Here is a 21,790-nt window from a genome sequence, read left to right on the forward strand (position 1 = left end):
TGAATGAACATGAGTTTGCTAATCGTGATCATATGCTCCAATGAATCCGTGCGGAGGCTGCCAAATTGGGGTTCGACGTTGAAATTGGGAGGTCAAATTTCTGGCTATTGGTCTCTCAGGTTTGGGGATGCATATGCCAAAGATCCACTACAACATAAGTATGAGCCCATTCAAGACATATGAGATTGCCCATGTGCAAAGGGAGCGGAACATAAGACCATATGTCCCATCAAAACTACGAGGCATGACATGTATCAACCATTCTTTCACTCAAGAAATACTTTACTCAGTCTCTTCACAATGAATGTATTGGCTGTTGTGACACCAAGAGCGACGAAACCGACATAGATTATCTTGATCATGACATGTATCGAGAACAATACTCTACATTTAACTTATTTTTGAGTATGAGTCTTGCACGTTCTAACCATATTTTGTATTTATGAGAGAACTTAAAATATAAGTATCAGTATTGTTGTTTTCTTCAAATGTGGACGTTGTACAAGGTGTCCTATAAAATTTAATACGAAGGAGTCAATGAGCATTTGATGGTAGCATTTTTCTTTTTCATGTCATAATCATATATTAGTTAAATTCTCTAGTGTTTTGAAGGTGCTGTTATTGATATTTACAATCAGAAGAACATATGTGGGGATGTAGCTCAGATGGTAGAGCGCTTGCTTAGCATGCGAGAAGTACGGGGATCGATACCCCGCATCTCCAATTTATGTGGTTTTTTGGCATTATTTGAAGCTGAAATTTTGTTTTTCTTTCTATTACTTACATCTCATTTTCTGCCCTTTTTAAGTAAAACACCAGATTGCATCAACCAATGGCAAAGTCATTACAGAAAGATTTAATAGCTTGATTTAGGACACTCTCCAAGCTTGTTCTGATGCCAAACATATTTGCTTACCCTACAAAATAATGAGCCTCAACAATGTGGTGCCTACTAATGTGGATAACAAGCACATTCTCAAACAAGTGCATAAGAGACTTAGAATCTTGAACTATTGTGGCAAGAGAAGAGTTGAAATTTAAACATTTAACAACAACAAATGCATTAGATTCAATAACTGCATCAACTATATTTTGATCTAGTTTGAGACATCTCAAAATCTAAGAGTACAAGAATAACGATTGTTGTATTCAATGCATGCAGAACACTAAATCAAAAAAACTACAAATGATAAAATTATTGAAGAATGTGGCTTGAATAAAAATAGGAAAAAGTAGCACAACAGCAACTACAAAAGATGTTATCTTCCAAGGAGTGGTGAAGTAGTCGTGTATGAAGATTGCCTTATATTTATGACAAGGGTCTTCATAGAAACAATTCAATTTTCTGCATAGCGAAATATAACCTCAGTTGATGTTTTCCTGAACAACATTAAGGAAAAGATTGTAACATAAGAATGTAATAAATGAAAACGTAAATCGTTAAAATTTGGATTCTGCACAGAATTTTTCAGCAAGTACTGTCTGTGACATGATAATGCACTCATGTTTCCATCCAAATCACACATCGAAGACACTGTCCTTTGCTCAACAAATCAAAAGCTTTGTTTATGTCCTTAAACTCCACTTCATGAGTCACAAATTCATCCAACTGCAGTTCCTGCAGTTAACAATTGGGCCAAAACTTAACACTCAAGAAATCTCCCAAATCACTATCTTTCTTTTTTCTCATAACCTTTTCACTTTATTATTACTTTACTATTAACTATGACATCATGAATGATATTATTTCACAGTACAGAAACATAGTCGGAAAATGAAACAAAAGAAATTGATTACCTTGTCCATGTAACGCTTCAACAGAATCGGAACATGAGATTTGGGTTTGAGTCCTCCATACAAGGATCCCATGAGGCTCTTCCCATCATGAAGAACCTCACTAGAACTGAAACTCAACCTAGCTCCTGGTTTGTCCACTCCTACAACAATTGTTTTACCCCAACCCTGAAGGAGAAAGCATCAGCTTTTTAGAATTTCAACTTAGTTATCACAAACAAAGTGGTCGAGACAAGTGGTTGTTACGCTTCAGTTAAATTCGAATAGATCAGGTATATTTGAGTTCAATCTCTGCATGAAAATAATTCTTGAAAGTGGATTATACCTTTCTGCAGGAAGCATAAGCTTCATGCACCAATGATGCCATACCAACACATTCGAAGCAATAATCTGCTCCTCCGTCGGTCATCTCTTGGATAACCTGCTTAGCAACCATATTTTGATAGATTATTACTAAAGACAAGTTTCTTACGAAAATATTTACAAATTTGACGACAAGAAGGAACTTCGATACTAAGCATATAAAATAAAGTTAAGATTGTAGCTTTCGAGAGGCTAGACCTGGCTCACAGGTTTGTTCCCACTTTCTGCAGCATGGATAAAATCTGTAAGTCCAAACTTCTTTCCTGATTAAACGAAAGCAGCAAACCGTCGGATCAAACTACGAATTCTTGCTTAATATCCTCAAAGTAGTACAATTCCTTTCGGTTATAACAAACAATGCGTTACCGATTTCAAATTTTTCAGGGATGACATCAACACCAATAATCCTAGTTGCTCCACAAAGTCTAGCTCCCTCTGCAACCTAAGAAAACAATCGATTGCAATGAGCATTTTAGCAACCACAACGATACAAAGAAAGTGAAACCTTGTTTAAGAGAATTCATACTGCTAATCCAACAGATCCCAGCCCAAAAATAGCGACTGTAGACCCTGGCTCCACACCTGCAGTTCTCCAAGCAGCACCTACCCCTACAAATGCAAATTTTAAACAACATTGAATCACAAGAATGTTGCTAACTTGTAATACAAGAAAACTATGAATTTGATTCATGAATCATGACCAACTAATTTCACCCTACTTTTTGCAAAGATAAGGAGAAAAAAACCACCTGTAGAAATGCCACAACTGAGAAGACATGCCCGGTCAGGAGGGATTTGTGGATCAATTTTTGTTACATTGGCGATGTCAACCACAGTGTACTCGCTGAAACTTGAAACAAACATGAAATGATATATGATCTCTCCGTTTAGGTCGGTGAATCTAGTGCTCCCATGTCTTGGCATCCATGGAGACACCTTGAAAGGGAAATTAGTACAGAGGTTGCTCTTGGTTGATTTGCAATCTCTACACTCTCCACAATCTGGTAGGAAAATTGGAATAACAACATCTCCTTTTGTAACTTCAGTTACATCCTTTCCTACACTTTCCACAATCCTATGTCACATGAAAATTGGTTGAAAATGAAACACATCGTTATCTTCACAAGGGTCTTCAATGTTTGAGTATTGTAGATGAACCAAAGATAAAATAAAAACACAAACCGCAAACAATGGACACAACATTTGTTTACGCAGTTTGGTTAAATGTGCCTACGTCTGCAAGTCATATTCAAAAATCGGCGCACAATACAACAAATCACTCAAACCACACAAAACAAGAGAAATGAAAAACAGATACTCATAGAATCTATATTACAAAACAGTGTTCAAATTGTGGATCACATCGCATAATTTCTACAACAATATCAACCCACAATTGTGTTATGTTTGTAAATTACAAGATAATCTATATAGTAGTGCAGACTGCAGAAACTCACCCAGCTGCCTCATGACCTAGAATTCTTGGGAAAATGCCAGGAGATTCCTTCAAAACATGTAAAAGGGTATATTCAAATAAATAAAAAATTATAAATCAATAAATAAACATTGATATAAAAAAGTAAACCTGCATCTTCCAAAAAGTGAAATCACTGTGACAGAGAGAAGTACATAGAATACGAATCCGAACTTCATGAGGCATTGGTGGGGCAACAATGATCTCTTCTATAACCAATGGCTCACCTGGTTTTCTTGCAACCGCAGCTACAGTTTTGCAATAAAAAATGGGACAAACTCAAACTTGTAGTAAAAAAACAAAACTGAAGAAATGAAACACGAAGTGTACCTTTACATCTTATAGGTTGTCCTTCTCCTGCTTCACTTGTTGTTGCTAGTTTATGATTGTGTTCCATGGCGAACTAAAAAATTAACAGAAGTTGTTGCTTCTGACTCGTTGCACTTGAGAAACAAAGTAGCAGAAGAAAGTCACTCACCTTGACCTTATATTGTACATGCAGTTGGAGTTGGATGATATCGAAATAGTAGTTGACACGACTAGGAAACGTGGATTTCATCATCCACAATTTATCCATCTACAATTTATATATAGACTAGTAACAAACCCGTGCATACGCACGGGTTCTGGTGCACATTTATTTACATAATATATTTATTTTTTCGTATATCAAAATATTTAGATCAATAATAATTTTTTTCCTCTTATATTATTCTTGGATCATAAATATTTGAATCATAAATATCATCTTTCTTATATATAAATATGTAGACAAGAATATATTTTCAAATATTATTTATGTTTAGGTATCATTAGAATGAATAGTAAATTTACGTATAAAAAAATATTTAGATCAATAATAGATTTTTTCCCGTATATCATTTTTGAATAAATTTTTTTTGGATCATAAATTCCATTTTTCGTATATAAAAATATTTAGATCAATAATAGATTTTTCCCGTATTTAAATATTATTTATGTTCAGTATCATTTACAAAAATATTTGAATCAATAGTAAATTTTTTTATATAAAAATATTTAAACCAATAATAAACTTTTTCCCGTATACCATTTTTTAATTAAAATTTTTGGATCATAAGTAACATTTTTCATATAGAAAAATATTTAGATCAATAAAAAAAAAATTTCCCGTAGACAAATATTATTTATGTTTAGGTATCGTTTACTAAAATATCTGAATCAATAGTAAATTTTTGTATATAAAAATATTTAGATCATTAATAGATTTTTTCCCGTATACCATTTTTGAATTAAATTTTTTTGGATCATAAATACTATTTTTCATATAGAAAAATATTTAGGTCAATTATAGATTTTTTCCCGTATACAATATTATTTATGTTTAGGTATCATTTATAAATATATCTGGATCAATAGTAGATTTTTGTATATAAAAATATTTAGATCATTAATAGATTTTTTTCCGTATACCATTTTTGAATTAAATTTTTTTGGATCATAATTACTATTTTTCATATAGAAAAATATTTAGGTTAATTATAGATTTTTTCCCGTATACAATATTATTTATGTTTAGGTATCGTTTATAAATATATCTGGATCAATAGTAAATGTTCGTATATAAAAATATTTAAATCAATAATAAATTTTTCCCGCATATCATTTTTGAATTAAACTTTTTGGGATCATAAACACCATTTTTCATATAGAAAAATATGTAGATCAATTATAGATTTTTCTCGTATACAAATATTATTTATGGTTAGGTAATGTTTACAAAAATATCTATATCAATAGTAAATTTTCGTATATAAAAATATTTAGATCAATAATAGATTGTTTTCCCGTATACCATTTTTGAATAAAATTTTTTGGATCATAAATATCATTTTCCGTATATAAAAATATTTAGATCAATAATAAATTTTTTCCGTATACAAATATTATTTTTGTTTAGATATCATATATAAAAATATTTGAGTGAATAGTAAATTTTCAGATAAAAAATATTTAGATCAATAATAGATTTTTTCCTGTATACCATTTTTGAATAAATTTTTTTTAATCATAAATAATATTTTTCTTATATAAAAATATTTAGATCAATAATAGATTTTTCTGATACAAATATTATTTATGTTTAGGTATCATTTACAAAAATATATGAATGAATAGTAAATTTTTGTATACAAAAATATTTAGATCAATAATAATTTTTTCCCTTATATTATTTTTTATTAAAATTTTGTGGATCATAAATACCATTTTTTTTTAAAGAGTAAATGGAGTATAGAGAGATTAGGGTAGAAAACTAAAAGGTGAAGAGAGAGAAATAATTGTGAAAATAAGTTATAATATAGTTGAATAAAATATTAAGATATAATGGATAATTGTGTGGATAGACCAAAAAACCAACAATTTTAATAGGTGTACAAAATATAAGGATGGGTAATTTTGTAAAAACCAGAGCCACTTATTTTCTTATATTATAGATATTTTTAGTCATGCCTAAAATGTGTGAATATTCTTCTAACCTTTATATCTAATACTCCCTCCGTCCCATAATGAGTGATTGGAATAATTTAGTGTCCCAAAATGAATGACCCATTTCAATTTTCAATAAATTTTTTCCTATTCTACCCTCTAATTAATTAAGCTTTCACAATTTCCAATACATGACTAAGAGTGCAATGGTAAAAATGTTATTCTCTCTCTTACTTTTCTACACTTTTCTTAATATGTGTGAAATGGTGGACTGGGTCACTCATTGTGGGACGAAGAGAATACATTTTTATGTAGAATTAATAACTAATTTTATAAGAGTAACCTCAGAGGGTTAGCCCAACGGAAGGGACCTCGGGTCCTCAGAGTAGCAAAAGAGTTCGAAAGTGTCCGGGACCAAAAGAGTTTTTTTTAGTTCTAGGAGAGAATATAAGCCAGATACCACTCTCCACGATGAAGAAATTTAGAGGAAAGGGGAACTCATCAAAATGACTTTGACATTAACAAACAAGTCAACTACATTATCCTTATGGTGTTATGTGTTGGTGAAAGTTGGTGACTTTGTGTTTACAAATGATTTTGTTATTCTTGATTTAGAAAAAGATGACAATGCTTCTTTTATTCAAGGTAGACCATTCTAATTGACCGAGAGATAAAATATTGACTTGGAGTTGGGTGAGCCCATGCTAGAATTTATAAAGGAGAAAATTATGTTTAATTTCTTTGAAGTTGCACATCAATCAAATGATAATTTAAAATGTTAATAAATTGAGATGTTTCAAGAAGAAAGTAACCAATGAGAAGTAACAAGAAATAAAGAAGAATATATAGAGGATATTTCTTCAATAATTATGGCCATGAAAATATGAATATTGGCAGGTGACAGATCATGGTTCAAAAGAACTAAGAAACAACTAATGAAGTCAAATATAGTCATGTATCTTGTATCAAACTATCATATGCAATCGTTTTAAGAAAGAAGGTATCATGGTAGGATATGCCTCAAATGATTAAAGAGAAATTAATTCAAAAATCCTTTAATTCTTAAGCTAACAAGATAACTAATTTTATACATTATTAAAATTTCATGCATGCAATAAAAAATTAAATTAAAAACATAATTATGTAAGTATTGAAAGCACAACCTAACAGGGGTGAATTAGTTTTGAAGGATTTTTAGATATTTTAAATATTTTTCTAGTTTCTTGTAATTTTCCAGAATTATGAACATATGAATGAATAAGAAACGGAAAAAGAGTGCATTGAAATAAATGAACACAAGAAATTATACTAGTTCCATTTATCAATCAAGGATACATCTAGTCTCCTCATAATCCGTGAGAGATTTTCACTATTGTTATATTTTTGTACAAATCTCACACCAAGACTTCTCCTACAATCTTTTAACAATGACAAAGAAGCACACCACTCTCTTGATTTTCAAACACCAACAACTATGGTGGACTTTGAATCACCCCGATTCAAAGGACTTTTTCAACAAATAAAAAACAACATTTCCTATTTCCAACAATCTATAATAAGTATAAAATTTTCTTACAGATAAATAATCACCACACATTTGGTGAAAAATACAACAAATTGTATGAAATTTAGTATAGACAAACTTTGCAACAACGGAGTTTTTACTGCTTTTCTGATATATGAAAATTCAATCTTCTCCTTTAATGAACAAATTAAGATGGTATATACATTTAAGTGATCAAATCTTTCTCTAAACCTTTTCACATTTAAATGAAAATTACGTAGAAAAAATTTTCTATTAAAATGTTACAGACACTTGAAAAATAGTAAATGTTCATGAAGAATGTGGTTTTGAATTTGAAAAATTATTTTGTTTATAATGAATCATGCATCTCTTGATTTTCATAAATAACTGCAAGAAAATGCTTATGAACAATTGTCATGATAATGAAAAGATTTGGAGATGAAGAGGTGATGCATTGGTTCAGTAATTTTAAAAAATAACAAAGGTTAATCGATTAGCATATAAGGGGTTATCTATTAGTCATGTTTTAACCTTCAAAAAAAATGTGGAAAACAACTAGGTTAATGGATTAACTTAGTTCAAAATTGGAATGATTAACAGATTTACCAAATAGGTTAATCGATTAACCTTATGAAAAATGAAATTTTCGCTACAAGTAGAGACATAGTTAATCAATTGAACAAGGGAGGTTAATCGATTAAGTACCTAAATATTTAGAAAAAAATCTAAATTAAAAAAAACACACTCAAAGATTGAACCAACAACACTTGAGTACTTTAACATGCCCACTCAACCAATAGGGCAAATCTTCGCTTTTTTAAAAAGTGCTCATTAAACATTCTTATGAGAAAGATTAAGATTTTCATTTAATTAATATATTAAATGATTTCTAAGTTAACATGCAATTTTAAAATAATTCATGCTTGAAAGTTTATGATTAATTCCTGAGCACATAAATCTTACAACAACTAAATTGCACATTGTACCTTAGTTTATGATCTAATGTCATTGAAATCCAAAACTTATTCAAAGTTGATTACTTGATTCAATCTTTTTCTTCTTTGATCTTTCTTTTAAGATAGCCTTTTATCTTCATCAAAATCAAGTTATGATTGATGAGGAACATTTTCTTCACAATCTCTCCCTTTTTTATAATGACAAAACACATTGATGGAAGTTTTTGCTTAATGCTTGATTTGTCCCTCTATCTTGTATATCTCTCTTACCTTCCATATCTCTCCTTTATTTTTGAAAATTTCTTTAGCCACCTCCCTATGGGGGTCACCCCCAGCGAAAAACCAAAACTACCCCTGCTTCGGAAATGAACTTCCGAAGCGCTTTTTTTTTTTGAATTTTTTTTGTCTTCGGAAATGAACCTTCGAAAATGTCAAAACCGTTAATATTTTCGGAAGTTCATTTCCGAAAATATTTCTGCATATACAAATTTCCCTCCTTCACTATTTCATCATTTTTCTCCAACACTTTTCCAAACCCTCTCCAAAACCCAATCAATCTCCATCCATTTTTCGTCCTAAAATCAAGTTTCAAACCGTTGATCACGTTAAAGGGAGCATAGAAAGCTACAATTTCAGGTAAACATCACTTATTTCATTCCCTATTTCACTACATTGATTCAACAAAATTCTGCTGAACACTGATATAATTCGGAAGTTCATTTCCGAAATATGTTACCTAACATATTTCGGAAATGAACTTCCGAAAATAGGCCTGGCAGTAAAAAAAAACAGTTTTGGCCAACTTTTGATAATTTATTCATTTGTTAGGTATGGTGCATCCGGACAACATTGTGCTAGACGATGGAGTATTAGTTTCAGAAATTGTCAACGATAATAACGATCCGGTTATTGACGTTACTCCTATGATCAATGCGGTCGATGTTCGGCAACATTTTACAATTGATCGGAGCTTCGGCGGTCGCGAACAATTGCTTGATTGGGTTCGGAAGGAAGCTAACAAATGACACAAACCTACCCCCACCTAGCATTCGTCTACTTTGAAACCGGCTACCCGATGCCGTTCCAATTTCGCTTCTCGCGCGACACGCCGTTTGCGGAGTTGATACCGTCGCTCAACACGCTTTTGCACTATCCCGAGAATCGAAAGGTTGTCAAGCTCGAGTACCGCTCGCCATCGCTTAACGACGAGGGAGGCATTAAGTTCACACCTTTTGAGATCAAGAACGACGAAGATTTGGCGGTTTTGTGGACAACGTTCGACCGATTTTCTTCGAAAGGCCCGATCGAGTTGGACGCGAAACTTCAAAGATCGGCGGACGATGTTATCAAAATGTTGACTCATCCCCACCTACCTGTGATCAACAATATGTAACTTTAATTATATGTAATATTATCGTTGTAATCTTCACCCGATTAAATAAAGCGAATTGTTGTTGTTTTTCATTTTCGTTTGTCCAGACATATTTTCGGAAGTTCATTTCCGAATTCCCCAAGGGGGGTGCGTTCGGAGATGAACTTCCGAAACACCACATTTTCTGAAAAAGTAACTTTATTTCGGAGATGCATCTCCGAAATCAATATTTTATATTAAAAAAAACACGTTTTCGGAGATGCATTTCCGAAAACACCTTTTTTAAGAAAAAAAGTACAGTTTCGGAAATGAACTTCCGAAACAAGGGGTATTGTGGTAAATTCACCAGGGGTGGGCAAGAAGGTTGGGAGGTGGGTGAAGAAATTTTCTTATTTTTTCATTGCAATAGAAACAAGTAGGTCTAAAAGTATGATTCCTTTTATTTACATAAAAGTTATTTCAATCATAAGGCCTTTTATGATGATTTACAATTTGTTTTTCTTTTATTCCTCATTGTTGAATTTGTTACTAGCCTTTACAAAGATAGTTTGACTTGTACTATCTTTATCAAAATTAGAAAAACTAAGTCCACATTTATTATTCAAATATCATTGACTACATAACACATTATCTAAGTCAATTTGCCATTTTTCATATTTGACAATGACTTGGTTTAATTCCACAATTTTTGACTCAAAAGAATAACAATTATTGCATGTTGAATTTTTTATTAAGTTTAACTTCAGTTTTGTGAAATTAGCCCCACTTTCTAGATTTAAAATACTTTTCTTTTGTTTTGAATTTTTTTTAGAAAGTTTCAAAAATTCGTCATGTAATTCATTAAAGAACTTTACAATTCATCATATGAAGGTCTATCATCAAATTCATAATCACTAACATGGTGTTCTTCATCACTTGAATGATGTGATGTCATCAATGTCTTGTTTGCATGATCTTCATCTAAAGATGAACTTATTTCATTGTCATCCCATGCTACATATACTTTCTTTGGTCTTTTGTCCTTCTTGATTTTGAATTTGTTCTTCTTTTCAAGTGTAAGACATTCACTCTTGACATATCCTCTTTTTCCACGTTCAAAACATGTAACCCTCCTTATTGGTGCTTCTTTCTGAATGATCTCCTTTTTCCTTTCTTTTCTTAAGAACTTTTCAAACCTTTTGGTTAGATCACCATCTTCATCATTAGTTGACTCATCATCTTAATTGTTATCATGATTTAGTCTTTAATGCAAGACTTTTTGAATTCTTTTGTTTCATCTCCATGCCTTTCTAGTTTTTCAAGTTCTATCCCGTGTTCTTGAAATTTACTGAACAATGTCGTAGAATATTGTTTTGAAAGACTTTTCTTTTTCGAAATAATCGTTATCTTTAGTTGCTAAGCTGATGTCAAAGATCTAAGCACTATTAGATTTAATTCATTCTTTGTAAAAGTTTTATCGAGAGCCATCAAATAATTTGTTAAATGACTAAATCTCTTTTGCAAATCAAGAATAAATTCATGAGGTTGTATTATAAACATTTCATATTCATGTGATAAAATGTTTAGTTTAGATATTTTACCTCTATCGTGCCTTCATGTGTGACTTCTAAAGTGTCTCATATTTCCTTCGTTGTTTTGCATTGAGAGACACGGAAAAATTTATCCATGCTTAGGGTCGCTTGAAGTAGATTCTTTGCTTTGTTTTCATAGAGAACTTTTTTCTTATCATCATGAGCCCACAAAATTTTGATCTTTATTGAACCAACACCATTGACAACACTTTTCGGAACGAACAAATCATTTTCTAAAGCATCTCAAACTTCTTCTCCTTGTCCATCGAGATGTGCTTTCATGCAGATCTTCCGAAAAATCATAATATTCACCACATAACAAAAGAGGTTTAATGTTGCTACCACCGTCTCTAAAAAACGGTTTGCGAAAGCCTTTCTCTAGATCTTAAGAGCAAGTTACCTTAACATGCTCTAATGTCAAATGTAAGTATTGAGTATACAACCTAAGAGGGGGTGAATTAATAAGTTTGACAGATTCTTATAGACTCTTTAAAAATATATAAAATATATTTGTATTTATAATTTTTTTTATAAATTAATATTTTTGTGTTGTCAACTTGGACATTATTCTTTTTTCTTAAAAATTTTGTCTTACAAAAAAATACATTTGATTAAATATTAAAATTTAATATACAATTATTTTAAAATAATATATAGCTTATGTAAACAGATTCTATTGCTTATCAAAGTACTATTGTTGAACCGAACCGGGGTCCTGTCCGGTCGGATCGAAGTTGAACCCTGGTTACATTATCTCTTACTGACACGAACATCAAATAGTTTGAGAAGCTTGTTTGCTGCATCAAAACATCACCACCACCATCTTCCACTTTCACCCCTTTCTACCGCGTCGTTCACAGCATCTTGTAATTTTCCTTTTCCCTTTTCTTTCTTTATTTTCTATATCAAACTTTTTCTTCTTTTATTTCCTCAGCTACTTGGGTCCTTTTGTTTTTCATGTTTTGTGCATTGCTTCTACTGTTACTATTGTTGTTTTTCCTCTTCTGTTTTTGTTAATTATTTGAGTTCAGAATGCAGTTGGTAGAGGTAGCAGTAAATGATGACGTTTCTTTCTATTTTGGCTACTTCAGTTTTGAACCTACTTGCTGTATATCAACTGTTTGTTTAAATGCCTACATGACTGCAGTCTTACCCACAACATTTCTTTCAGTTCTGTGAACATTATTAAATTGTGCTTAGCTTAGCAACCTTGTAAACTTTTCTTCCAAATTTTACAAAATTTTATCCGTTTTGTTAAATCTAAGGTTTAGGTTACAATGGCTGTCTTTTAGTAGTACAATCGAATGCTTAATAATGAATTAATATTCTTATGTAAATGAATGCTAGGGAATAGAGTTGCAAATTGCAATGGCTTCCTGTTACTTCAACCCTATTCCTACTAGCTCTCATCTCATTTCAGCAGACTTATCTACAAAATTCAAGATTCCAAAGCTTCTTCACCGGGTAAATTACTTGGGTTCATATTCATTTCCATGCTGATTAATTTCCCTTTTTAACTAGTGTATTTTTTTTTCTCTTTTTTCTGATTCTTCATGTGATATATATTCTGTATGGTAAGTGGCAAAAAAATTCTGATTTTTGCTGGTATGTTGCTTTCTCAATTGTATTTATGCAGAAAAAGAGGTTTGGTGTGTTGTCCAGATCTTCAAAAATCACTGCATATTATGGCTTGAAGACCCCTCCTTACGAACATGTATGTGAACCATATAGTTAGCTGAATCCATGTTTTTATTTGGAGATATACTGTTTTAACCTATATACTTGGATTAGTTGAGTGCTGCACTATGCTTATCTAAGAAATCATTGCAGTCATAGGTTGCATTGTCATATTCAGCTTTATTTTAGATGGTTACATAGTTATTCCGATTTTTTAACGATTAGAATGACCAAGAAAGAAACTAGAATTGAGAAAAACATTAGTGATTGATAACAAAATGACATCGAAGGTGATATTCATGATGAAAAATACAATTAAGTCCAACCTTTATCAAACTCAATTTTTTTACATAGCTTCATATCATAATTGTAACTTCATTTGTTGCTTCAATATTCATAGGATGCATTAGAGCCATACATGAGTAAGAAGACAATTGACATACACTGGGGGGAGCATCATCGGAATTTTATTGAAGGTTTGAACAAACAACTGGCAAAGGATGATATACTTTATGGTTATACCTTGGATGAACTAGTCAAAGTGACATACAACAATGGCAATCCCTCGCCTGAATTCAATAATGCAGCTGAGGTAATAATTAAATTGATAGCTTACTGGATATTTTAAAGTCATGAATCTGAAGCTTCTTGCTTATTCATATAAAACTATTCAAAATGCTCAAGTTTATATTGCATAATAAAAATAGGAAATACACTCTTCAGTGTTGATAATATTAACCCCTTTAATAATCACAAAATTACAATTGTGGCTGCTGTGCGCTTTTATATTCAAATGATGCCTATGTGAATTGTTATACCTAACTATTTCCACACAGGTTTGGAATCATGACTTCTTCTGGGAATCCATGCAACCGGGAGGGGGTGATAAGCCCATACTAGGACTCCTAAAACAGATTGAAAAGGATTTTGGATCATTTACGAATTTCAAAGAGAAGTTTACAGAAGCTGCACTGACATTGTTTGGTTCTGGCTGGGTTTGGCTAGTTTGTAAGTCCTTTCCAAATTGGTTCCCTCTTCTCCTATCTTGCTAAACTAATGCATAAGTTATTCAAATCCCATATTATCTTAATGCCATGAAATCATTGGATTTCTCTTATAACAAGCATATATCTAAAATAAATGTAAGATAAGAACCTAGTTTTTGTTTTTCTGCATTGTTAAATTCTCGTTTCTTTTGTCACTAGCTGGTTTAGTTCTAGAACAATTGCATTCTCAGACTGTTCCGTTGTCGATGTGTACTATCTTAAACGAAACCTTATCGTTGGACATTTTGCTTTCATATTGCGAATAATTGATTGTTGCAAATATTTGCTGGTTGTTTTAGTGAAGAGAGAAGAGAAACGACTAGCCATTGTTAAAACTTCAAACTCCATTTGCCCAATTGTGTGGAATGACATAGTAAGTTATTTCTCCCTTTCATTTATAAAATTTGTCTGTTTTAATATCGGAAATTGAGCTAATAATCTTTTCTCATGCAGCCAATTATCAATTTGGATTTGTGGGAGGTATGATTAGCTCTCTCCCTTTCCTACAACTAAAAAAGAACATGTGGATGCACATTATAATTACATCGCAACAAGCTTTATGTTAGTCATCACTGACATTTTTTTTTTCACTTCACTGCAGCATGCATACTATCTGGATTACAAGGTATGTAACCATCATATATTGTCTCTTATTTTCCATAAACATTAACTTAACAATCCTCGTGTCGTGCAACTTTTGGACAGAATAACAGAGCAGAGTATGTGAATGTATTTCTCAACCACCTTGTGTCTTGGAATGCTGCAACGGAACGATTGACATGGGGAGAGGCTTTTGTGAATTTGGGAGAACCTAAAATTCCTGTTGCATGAAATGCTGAATGATTACAGTACTTGGAATGTTATGGCATCTTAAGTAAGCTTATATAGAATTCAAAGGTTTCACTTATCGTGAGTTTGGTCATATAGCCAGAAATGAAAAAGTGGATAAGTCATTATTTAACTAAAACATTCACTGTGCCCCATGTGCTTCTTTCTGGTTATCTATTTTTGCTGTGTTAGTGTAGGACTGAGGAAAATCTGTAGTCTGAAGGGATCTAGTGAACTTAGAGTAGGAGACAAGGATGTTTCAATGTATATTGAGATAGAGAAAAGGTGCACGTTGTTTGACATTATAGTCACATTGTTCAATTCTTATTAGTTGGTCAATATTTTAAAAATCAGTTATTCTATTGGTTAGATCTCATTTGAATCACAGTTTGGTCAATCCAAATTGAGTTGGGCTGAATTATGATTGGTTCAACCAGTTTTTTATTTTATGCATCTTTTAAATAATATTTAGAATATTTTATCTAAATAACCTAAATTTTCAAAATATTCAAAATAATTCCCCAAATAACCAACTTTCCAAACCATTTCGCAAACAGTAGAACACCATCGACAAAAAATAAATGTGATAGAGGTGGTTAATTACGAGATAATCTGACAGGTTTCCAACGATCTTCATCGTCTGCCCTGATGATTGTGTGCAACAACAATTCCATGCAAATAACAAAGAGATAGGGTGAAAAATGTCACCTTGCCGTAATCCTCTAGTGAGAACAAAATTTGGTAGCCGTCTTTCATTCCAAAAAATAGACAGAGGAGATGGTTACACAATGCTTGATCAATTTAATAATGGGAGGAAACCTGTTTGACTTCAAACAAAATTCTAAGAAATCCCAACTAACATGATCATATGCCTTCTCAAGATCTATTTTGAACACCTATTGAGCTTTTTTCTTTTTAGTTTAACGCATAGAATGAATTGTTTCTTGGAGGATAATGACATTATCAGTTGTCCCATTACCAGGAAAAAACTACTTTGGAAGGATCCAACTATCTGATTTAGATAATGCCGCAATTTGTTAACTATAATCTTCGTAATAAACTTGTAAATAGTGTTGCACAAGCTAATGAGCCTAAACTCCTTAGAATTTTTGGGGAAGTCTACCTTAGGAATTAATGTAATAAGAGTCTTAGAAAGAGAGGAGTGAAAGTTACTTGTCACAAAAACATATGATATAGGTTGGACAACATCATCCCCAACTGTATGCCAAAAATATTTCAAGAAAATATCCTGCAATCCATTAGCGCCAGGCGTCTTGAAAGGGTGCATTTGATTCAACGCATAAATAACTTCTTCCCTCGTCACCTATTGAGTCAAAGAGTGTTGGACTTCTTCAGTAAGACTCATAGTCATAGCTGAGTCATCCATACTAGCGGAAAAATAATTAATTTTGCATAAAATGTCAGAAGTGGGATTTGAACCCACGCCCTCTTTCGAAGACCAGAACTTGAGTCTGGCGCCTTAGACCACTCGGCCATCCTGACAGATGTTAAAGATTTTAAATTCATATCTAAAATACCTAACAACATGCTCAATGTTTGATAAGTGTATGAGAAATGACGGGTTTTAGTTGTTAGATAAAAAAGTTGAAAGAAAGATAGAGAAAAATATAAGCTTATTTTATTTGATTAAATGAGAAGAAAAAAATTGTCTTATTAACATTTAAGTGAATTGAATATCATAAAGTGAGCACATACATATTATTCTTAATCAATAGTAATAAAAAGTTTTAAAGGAGCATTATTTATAAATCTCATGACCTAAGCATGAATTGAAAAGTAAAGGAAATATCGAAATTAGGGACTAGGTTTTAATGACTTTATGTTATCATAACTTTGATAACTTTGGTTCACAATTTATTTTTTCACACTAAAATAATATTCACTAATTATCCATTCATCTATCATGCCAAGCAAAGTTATCAAAGTCACCCAAGCCACTCCCTGAAATTAGAAGCATAAAAACCAACATAGTTAGCTATATAGTCTTTGAAAACACCTCCACATGATGCAATGCTAAGACTATCCAACTTGCGATAGACCATTTGATGACTAGTACAAGGTCTATTTCAAGATAATTTTTCACCGATCATGTCTATTTCAACTAAACTACGTTTATCAATGACATTCAACAAAGAATCTGCCGTATAATGATTAAAATTACCTCATTTTTTTCACTTGGATGAATGATATGATCAAAGTTTCCAATCAACATCCAAGGACCATCAACAATGTTTCTCTGGTCAATGAGGTGAAGCCACAGATCAAGACGAGAAGTGTACACGAGACTAGCATAAATTCTAGTTGCATACCAAGAGGAAATTCCCGATAATAACTTAATAGTAATTATATCCATAAAGACATCATGCACGACAGTTACAATGTTACTACCATTTTGCTTTAACATTCAAATTCCCCCTGATTGACTGCGTGCATCTATGCAGTGATCACTCACATATTCAACTTTGTCCTCGCTATCTTTCAGCCGTAGAATGCTAAAGACCGTTTAATATGTTTGCGATGTAAATTTCCTGCGACGAGATACAATACAATTTAATGGTAAAAAAAAAGATTCTAAAAGTGCGACCAGATAACAATTGTATATATTGCAATCCTAAATGGTCTATCTCAGAACGATATTCATAGTCTCGAAGACTTTTATCACACGTTAAGCCATATGTCTCTCTTTGAAGCCTCTTTGCGAAAATGAGAATATTTTAGAAGTTACCTTGATTAGTTTATCAGTCGATATTTAAAGAATTGTTTTAGAATTAAAATATCTAAAAGATCAAACCGATTAAAACATCAAATTTAAAATACTTATAAATATATTTGGTCAATAAAATAAGAGTTAATCACTATTTTGTCCCTGTCATATATGGCGAATCTCAAAAGTGATCAACAAAAATTATGATGTGGCGCTGCTTTGTTGACTTTTTGAATGATTTTATTATTACGTGGAATGCTGATATGCTGACGTGGAATTATTTTTTTATATTTTAAATTCTTTTTAATTCAACGTAATAACCCTTTATTTATTTTTTTTATTTTTATTAATTTATTTTTATTAAATTGTTAAAATTCAAAATATCTAATAATTCTAAAAAAATCATCTTAAGTGAGACATGAACACAAGACCATCCAATCTTGACCACATCACCCTTACCAACTAAGCTATTTAATTTCTTTCTCTATTATATTATTTTTCCAAATTAATTTTAACCAGCTGAAAGAATTATTTTTGAATATATATATATATATAATTTCCAAATATATTATACAAAAAGTAGACCATCATTAATTATATTAAATTAAAATATATTATACTAAAAAAGTAAATAATTATTGTAAACTAAAAGTAAATAAATATTTTCTACATAATTACTTCAACATATTTATTTAAAAATAGCTAATACATATTTATATATTTCAATATTTATTTTAAAATAATATTTATTTATGTATTTAGTAATAAAACGTTAATTCCTTTACTATTTTTCAAAGATTAATATAATATTTAATAAATAAATAAATAAATTAGTTAATTTAAATAAATTAAGTAACATATATTAGTCAACGTTGTTATTTATTTGTTTGGTGTATTATATTACTTGTTTAGTTAATATTTATACATTTGTTTAGTTGACATATTTTAGTTTTAGTTTAATATAATTAAGAGTAAAGACTCATTTTAGTCGCTCATAAATATTACACGAGTCAAATTAGTCTTTCACAATAAAATAGATCCAATTTAATCACTTATAAAATTTAACCGGATAGTATTAGTCCTTATGTTAATATTTTTTTCAAATCGGGTTTTTCCTAGTTTTAAACCGTGACTGGACTGCCAAGTTGGATTTTATTTATTTTTTCATTTTTTAAATACTAAATTGATTTTTATTTTTAATTTCATTTTTAAACAATTATAAATTAATAATATAAAAAGGTCAAAATTGTCTCTTATAAGGAGTTGAACTCAGACCCATGTGGTAATCTTAAACAATTCTAAATTTAAAACAAAAAATACAAATTTTGTATCAATATGGTCTCGAACCTAAGTAAGTCTCTTCAGATTAAATGACAGTGAATTTAATACAATAGAAATTGATTTGTCTATTTGTAAATGATAGTCACTTTACTAACAATAGAAATTGATTTGTCTAGTTGTTATTGATAGTCACTTTACTAACCGTAGAAATTGATTTGTCTAGTTGTAAATGATAATCACTTTATTAACAATAGAAATTGATTTATCTAGTTGTAAATGATAATCACTTTACTAACAATATAAATTGATTTGTCTAGTTGTAAATGATAGTCACTTTATTAAAAATAAAAATTGATTTGTCTTGTTGTAAATAATAGTCACTTTACTACCAATAGAAATTGTTTTTTTAGTTGTAAATGATAGTCATTTTATTAACGATAGAAATTAATTTGTCTAGTTGTATAGTGAAAATCATTTAACTTGAAGGGACTTGGATTTGAGACCTCATATGTAAAAATTTATGTATAGAATTTGTTAATATTAGTAGAAATCATGGAAATTACGTGTTTAAAAATTACTTTATAAGAAACAATTTTGACTTTTTTGATATTATTCATTGATAACTATTTAAAAACAAAATAAAAAATAAAACATAATTTAGTATTTAAGAAATAAAAAATAAAAAAATAATTCAACGTGTCAGTCCAGTCACGGTTTAAAAGTATGAAAAGAACCGATTTAGAAGTAGGAAAAACAGATTTGAGAAAAATATTAGCAGAAGGGCTAATATGATCCGGTTAAATTTTGTAAGGAATTAAGTTGGGTCAATTTTTTTGTGAGGACTAATTTGACTCGTGTAATATTTGTGAGGGACCAAAATGAGTCTTCACTCTATAATTATTAATTATTTACCATCAATTAAAACAAAATATATAAACAATAATGCAAAGAAATTAAATTTGTAAAAAATTTAGTACAACATTTATTTAAAATCAATTGGAAAGATAATTGTACAACATGAAAAACGTTTTAAACAATAAATAGTAGGAGTACAACATCTAGAATAATCCAATTTAATAAGATGTTTATGTTAAATTAATCTTAGTGTAGTTAAAAAACAAAAAAAGAACAATTGAGTATTTGGTTGGCAAAATGATAGTACATGGTTCGAAACGACAGAGATGAAATCTGTGTTTTTTTATTTATTCGTCCTATATGATAGGGGACAAAATTGTGATTAACCCATATCTTAACAATAAAAATAAAAAAATCACTTAATTATTACTTATTTGCAAAGGAGAAATTACGATTAAAATATAGTAAATTAAACTTCTTTTATTATTCATTATTTTTTTCTAAATTAAAAAAAGTAAATTTAACATTTACTATTAATTTGTCAACGATACCTAAAATAAAATAGTCAATAATTAGAACTAAAAAAAATTATATAAAATTAGCGTGGCAAAACGAGATTGATCCGTCAAACGTATTTGTTAGTCCGCATATTTTGAAAAAATAAGTCAAAGTTTTAGATTCGCACGCTCTACCATTACCATTTTTGCTCATTTTTTTCTTTCGATTACTATTTCTGCTCTTTTTTTTTTCCTTCCAAATTTGAATGTTAATATAAAATTTCTAATTTTTATGTTTTAAGAGTGCTATGCTTGGAGACTCACCCCATCCTATTTTTTTGTTTAGCTAACTAAAATTTTAAGTTCACATACTTAATGCATTCCGTCTTATTTTTTTCCAGATTTTTGCGACGATCAGGATGGACATTTTGTTTGCGACTATTTCTCAACCCACCCCATGGTTATCTTACTCACCACACAAATTTCAATTTTGCCTACAACTTTCGTAGATGCACATCCGGAAGCACCCCATATTTTGAAAAAATTTGATTCCTTTCGTAGATGCATCTACGAAAGCGTAATAAACTAATGTATATGGGGAAAAAATACATATAAAAATCAGTTAAGGGAAGCTTCCGTAGATGCATCTACGGAAAAGCTTAGCGCCACATTGTTCCGTAGATGCATCTACGGAAGTGTCTAATATAGTTTGAACCAGAATGACCACTCCCCCATTATTTCATTTCTTCAAACTTTTCATACTCCACACCCTAAAAACCCTACATCATAAATACCCTATTTCACTCCAACACTTAAATTTTTTGGTGCAACAAATCAAAGGGAGCAAGAAGAGTCTGAATTTCAGGTAAATAATCACTTTCAATCACTACATTAATCACATTGTCAACGATTTTTTCAGCAAAAAAGTTACGTAGCTTCCGTAGATTCATCTACGAAAAGTGTTGAAGATGAACACATTCGTAGATGCATCTACGGAATAGTCCCTGCAGTTTTTTTCCAGCATTTTGTAATTCTGTGTGATTTTGACAAAATAGGTATGGTGCACCCTGATAATATTTCAAGAGAATTAGCTACTTTTGTCGATGTTTGTATGAGTATCGATGGGGTAGTCGCAAATGTGGTATATGTCGGAGGTGACTTTCGTAGCAAGCAAGACTTTGATGATCGTGAAAGCATGCTAACATGGATTCGTAAGAACACAACTAACCTTGGTTTTGGTGTGGTTATAGGAAGATCGGATAATGGTACGGCAAGAAGAAACCCGTTTGTAACAATATTGTGCGAAAGAAGCGGGAAATACCATCCTCCTCTAAGGAATTTTAAAAGAGACGACACGAGT

General features: G+C 30.9%; 2 protein-coding genes and 1 non-coding gene across 3 annotated transcripts; 1 reads left to right on the plus strand and 2 right to left on the minus strand.

Moving 5' to 3' along the window:
* Nucleotides 1-1,086: 1,086 nt before the first annotated feature.
* Nucleotides 1,087-4,165, minus strand: LOC131655992 (alcohol dehydrogenase-like 7). The gene is made up of 10 exons (XM_058925782.1): nt 3,962-4,165; nt 3,743-3,879; nt 3,615-3,661; nt 2,907-3,232; nt 2,684-2,766; nt 2,524-2,599; nt 2,356-2,420; nt 2,120-2,215; nt 1,798-1,962; nt 1,087-1,618 (listed from the first exon to the last, which is right to left on the minus strand). The coding sequence occupies exons 1-10, from the start codon at nt 4,026-4,028 to the stop codon at nt 1,502-1,504; spliced, it is 1,179 nt and encodes a 392-aa protein (XP_058781765.1). The 5' UTR covers nt 4,029-4,165; the 3' UTR covers nt 1,087-1,501.
* Nucleotides 4,166-12,230: 8,065 nt separating this feature from the next.
* LOC131655993 (superoxide dismutase [Fe] 3, chloroplastic-like) lies at nt 12,231-15,443 on the plus strand. Its single transcript, XM_058925783.1, has 9 exons — nt 12,231-12,387; nt 12,869-12,985; nt 13,158-13,235; nt 13,599-13,790; nt 14,035-14,206; nt 14,544-14,617; nt 14,698-14,724; nt 14,846-14,869; nt 14,950-15,443. Exons 2-9 carry the CDS (start codon nt 12,890-12,892, stop codon nt 15,073-15,075), a joined length of 789 nt encoding a protein of 262 aa, XP_058781766.1. The 5' UTR covers nt 12,231-12,387; nt 12,869-12,889; the 3' UTR covers nt 15,076-15,443.
* Nucleotides 15,444-16,491: 1,048 nt separating this feature from the next.
* TRNAL-CAA (transfer RNA leucine (anticodon CAA)) lies at nt 16,492-16,575 on the minus strand. The gene has a single exon. It is a non-coding gene; the product is annotated as a tRNA-Leu (tRNA).
* Between the last annotated feature and the right edge of the window lie 5,215 nt (nt 16,576-21,790).

Source organism: Vicia villosa, linkage group LG3, assembly GCF_029867415.1.
Source record: "Vicia villosa cultivar HV-30 ecotype Madison, WI linkage group LG3, Vvil1.0, whole genome shotgun sequence".
Classification (NCBI taxonomy): domain Eukaryota; kingdom Viridiplantae; phylum Streptophyta; class Magnoliopsida; order Fabales; family Fabaceae; genus Vicia; species Vicia villosa.

Coding starts and splice junctions, on each gene's coding strand:
- LOC131655992 (XM_058925782.1), bottom strand. CDS start 4,028: ATGGAACACAATCATAAACTAGCAACAACAAGTGAAGCAGGAGAAGGA. Junction 3,233..3,614: donor CTAGGTCATGAGGCAGCTGG/GTGAGTTTCTGC, acceptor CATGTGACATAG/GATTGTGGAAAGTGTAGGAA. Junction 2,216..2,355: donor GGAACAAACCTGTGAGCCAG/GTCTAGCCTCTC, acceptor GTTGCTAAGCAG/GTTATCCAAGAGATGACCGA.
- LOC131655993 (XM_058925783.1), top strand. CDS start 12,890: ATGGCTTCCTGTTACTTCAACCCTATTCCTACTAGCTCTCATCTCATT. Junction 12,986..13,157: donor TTCCAAAGCTTCTTCACCGG/GTAAATTACTTG, acceptor GTATTTATGCAG/AAAAAGAGGTTTGGTGTGTT. Junction 14,870..14,949: donor CATACTATCTGGATTACAAG/GTATGTAACCAT, acceptor ACTTTTGGACAG/AATAACAGAGCAGAGTATGT.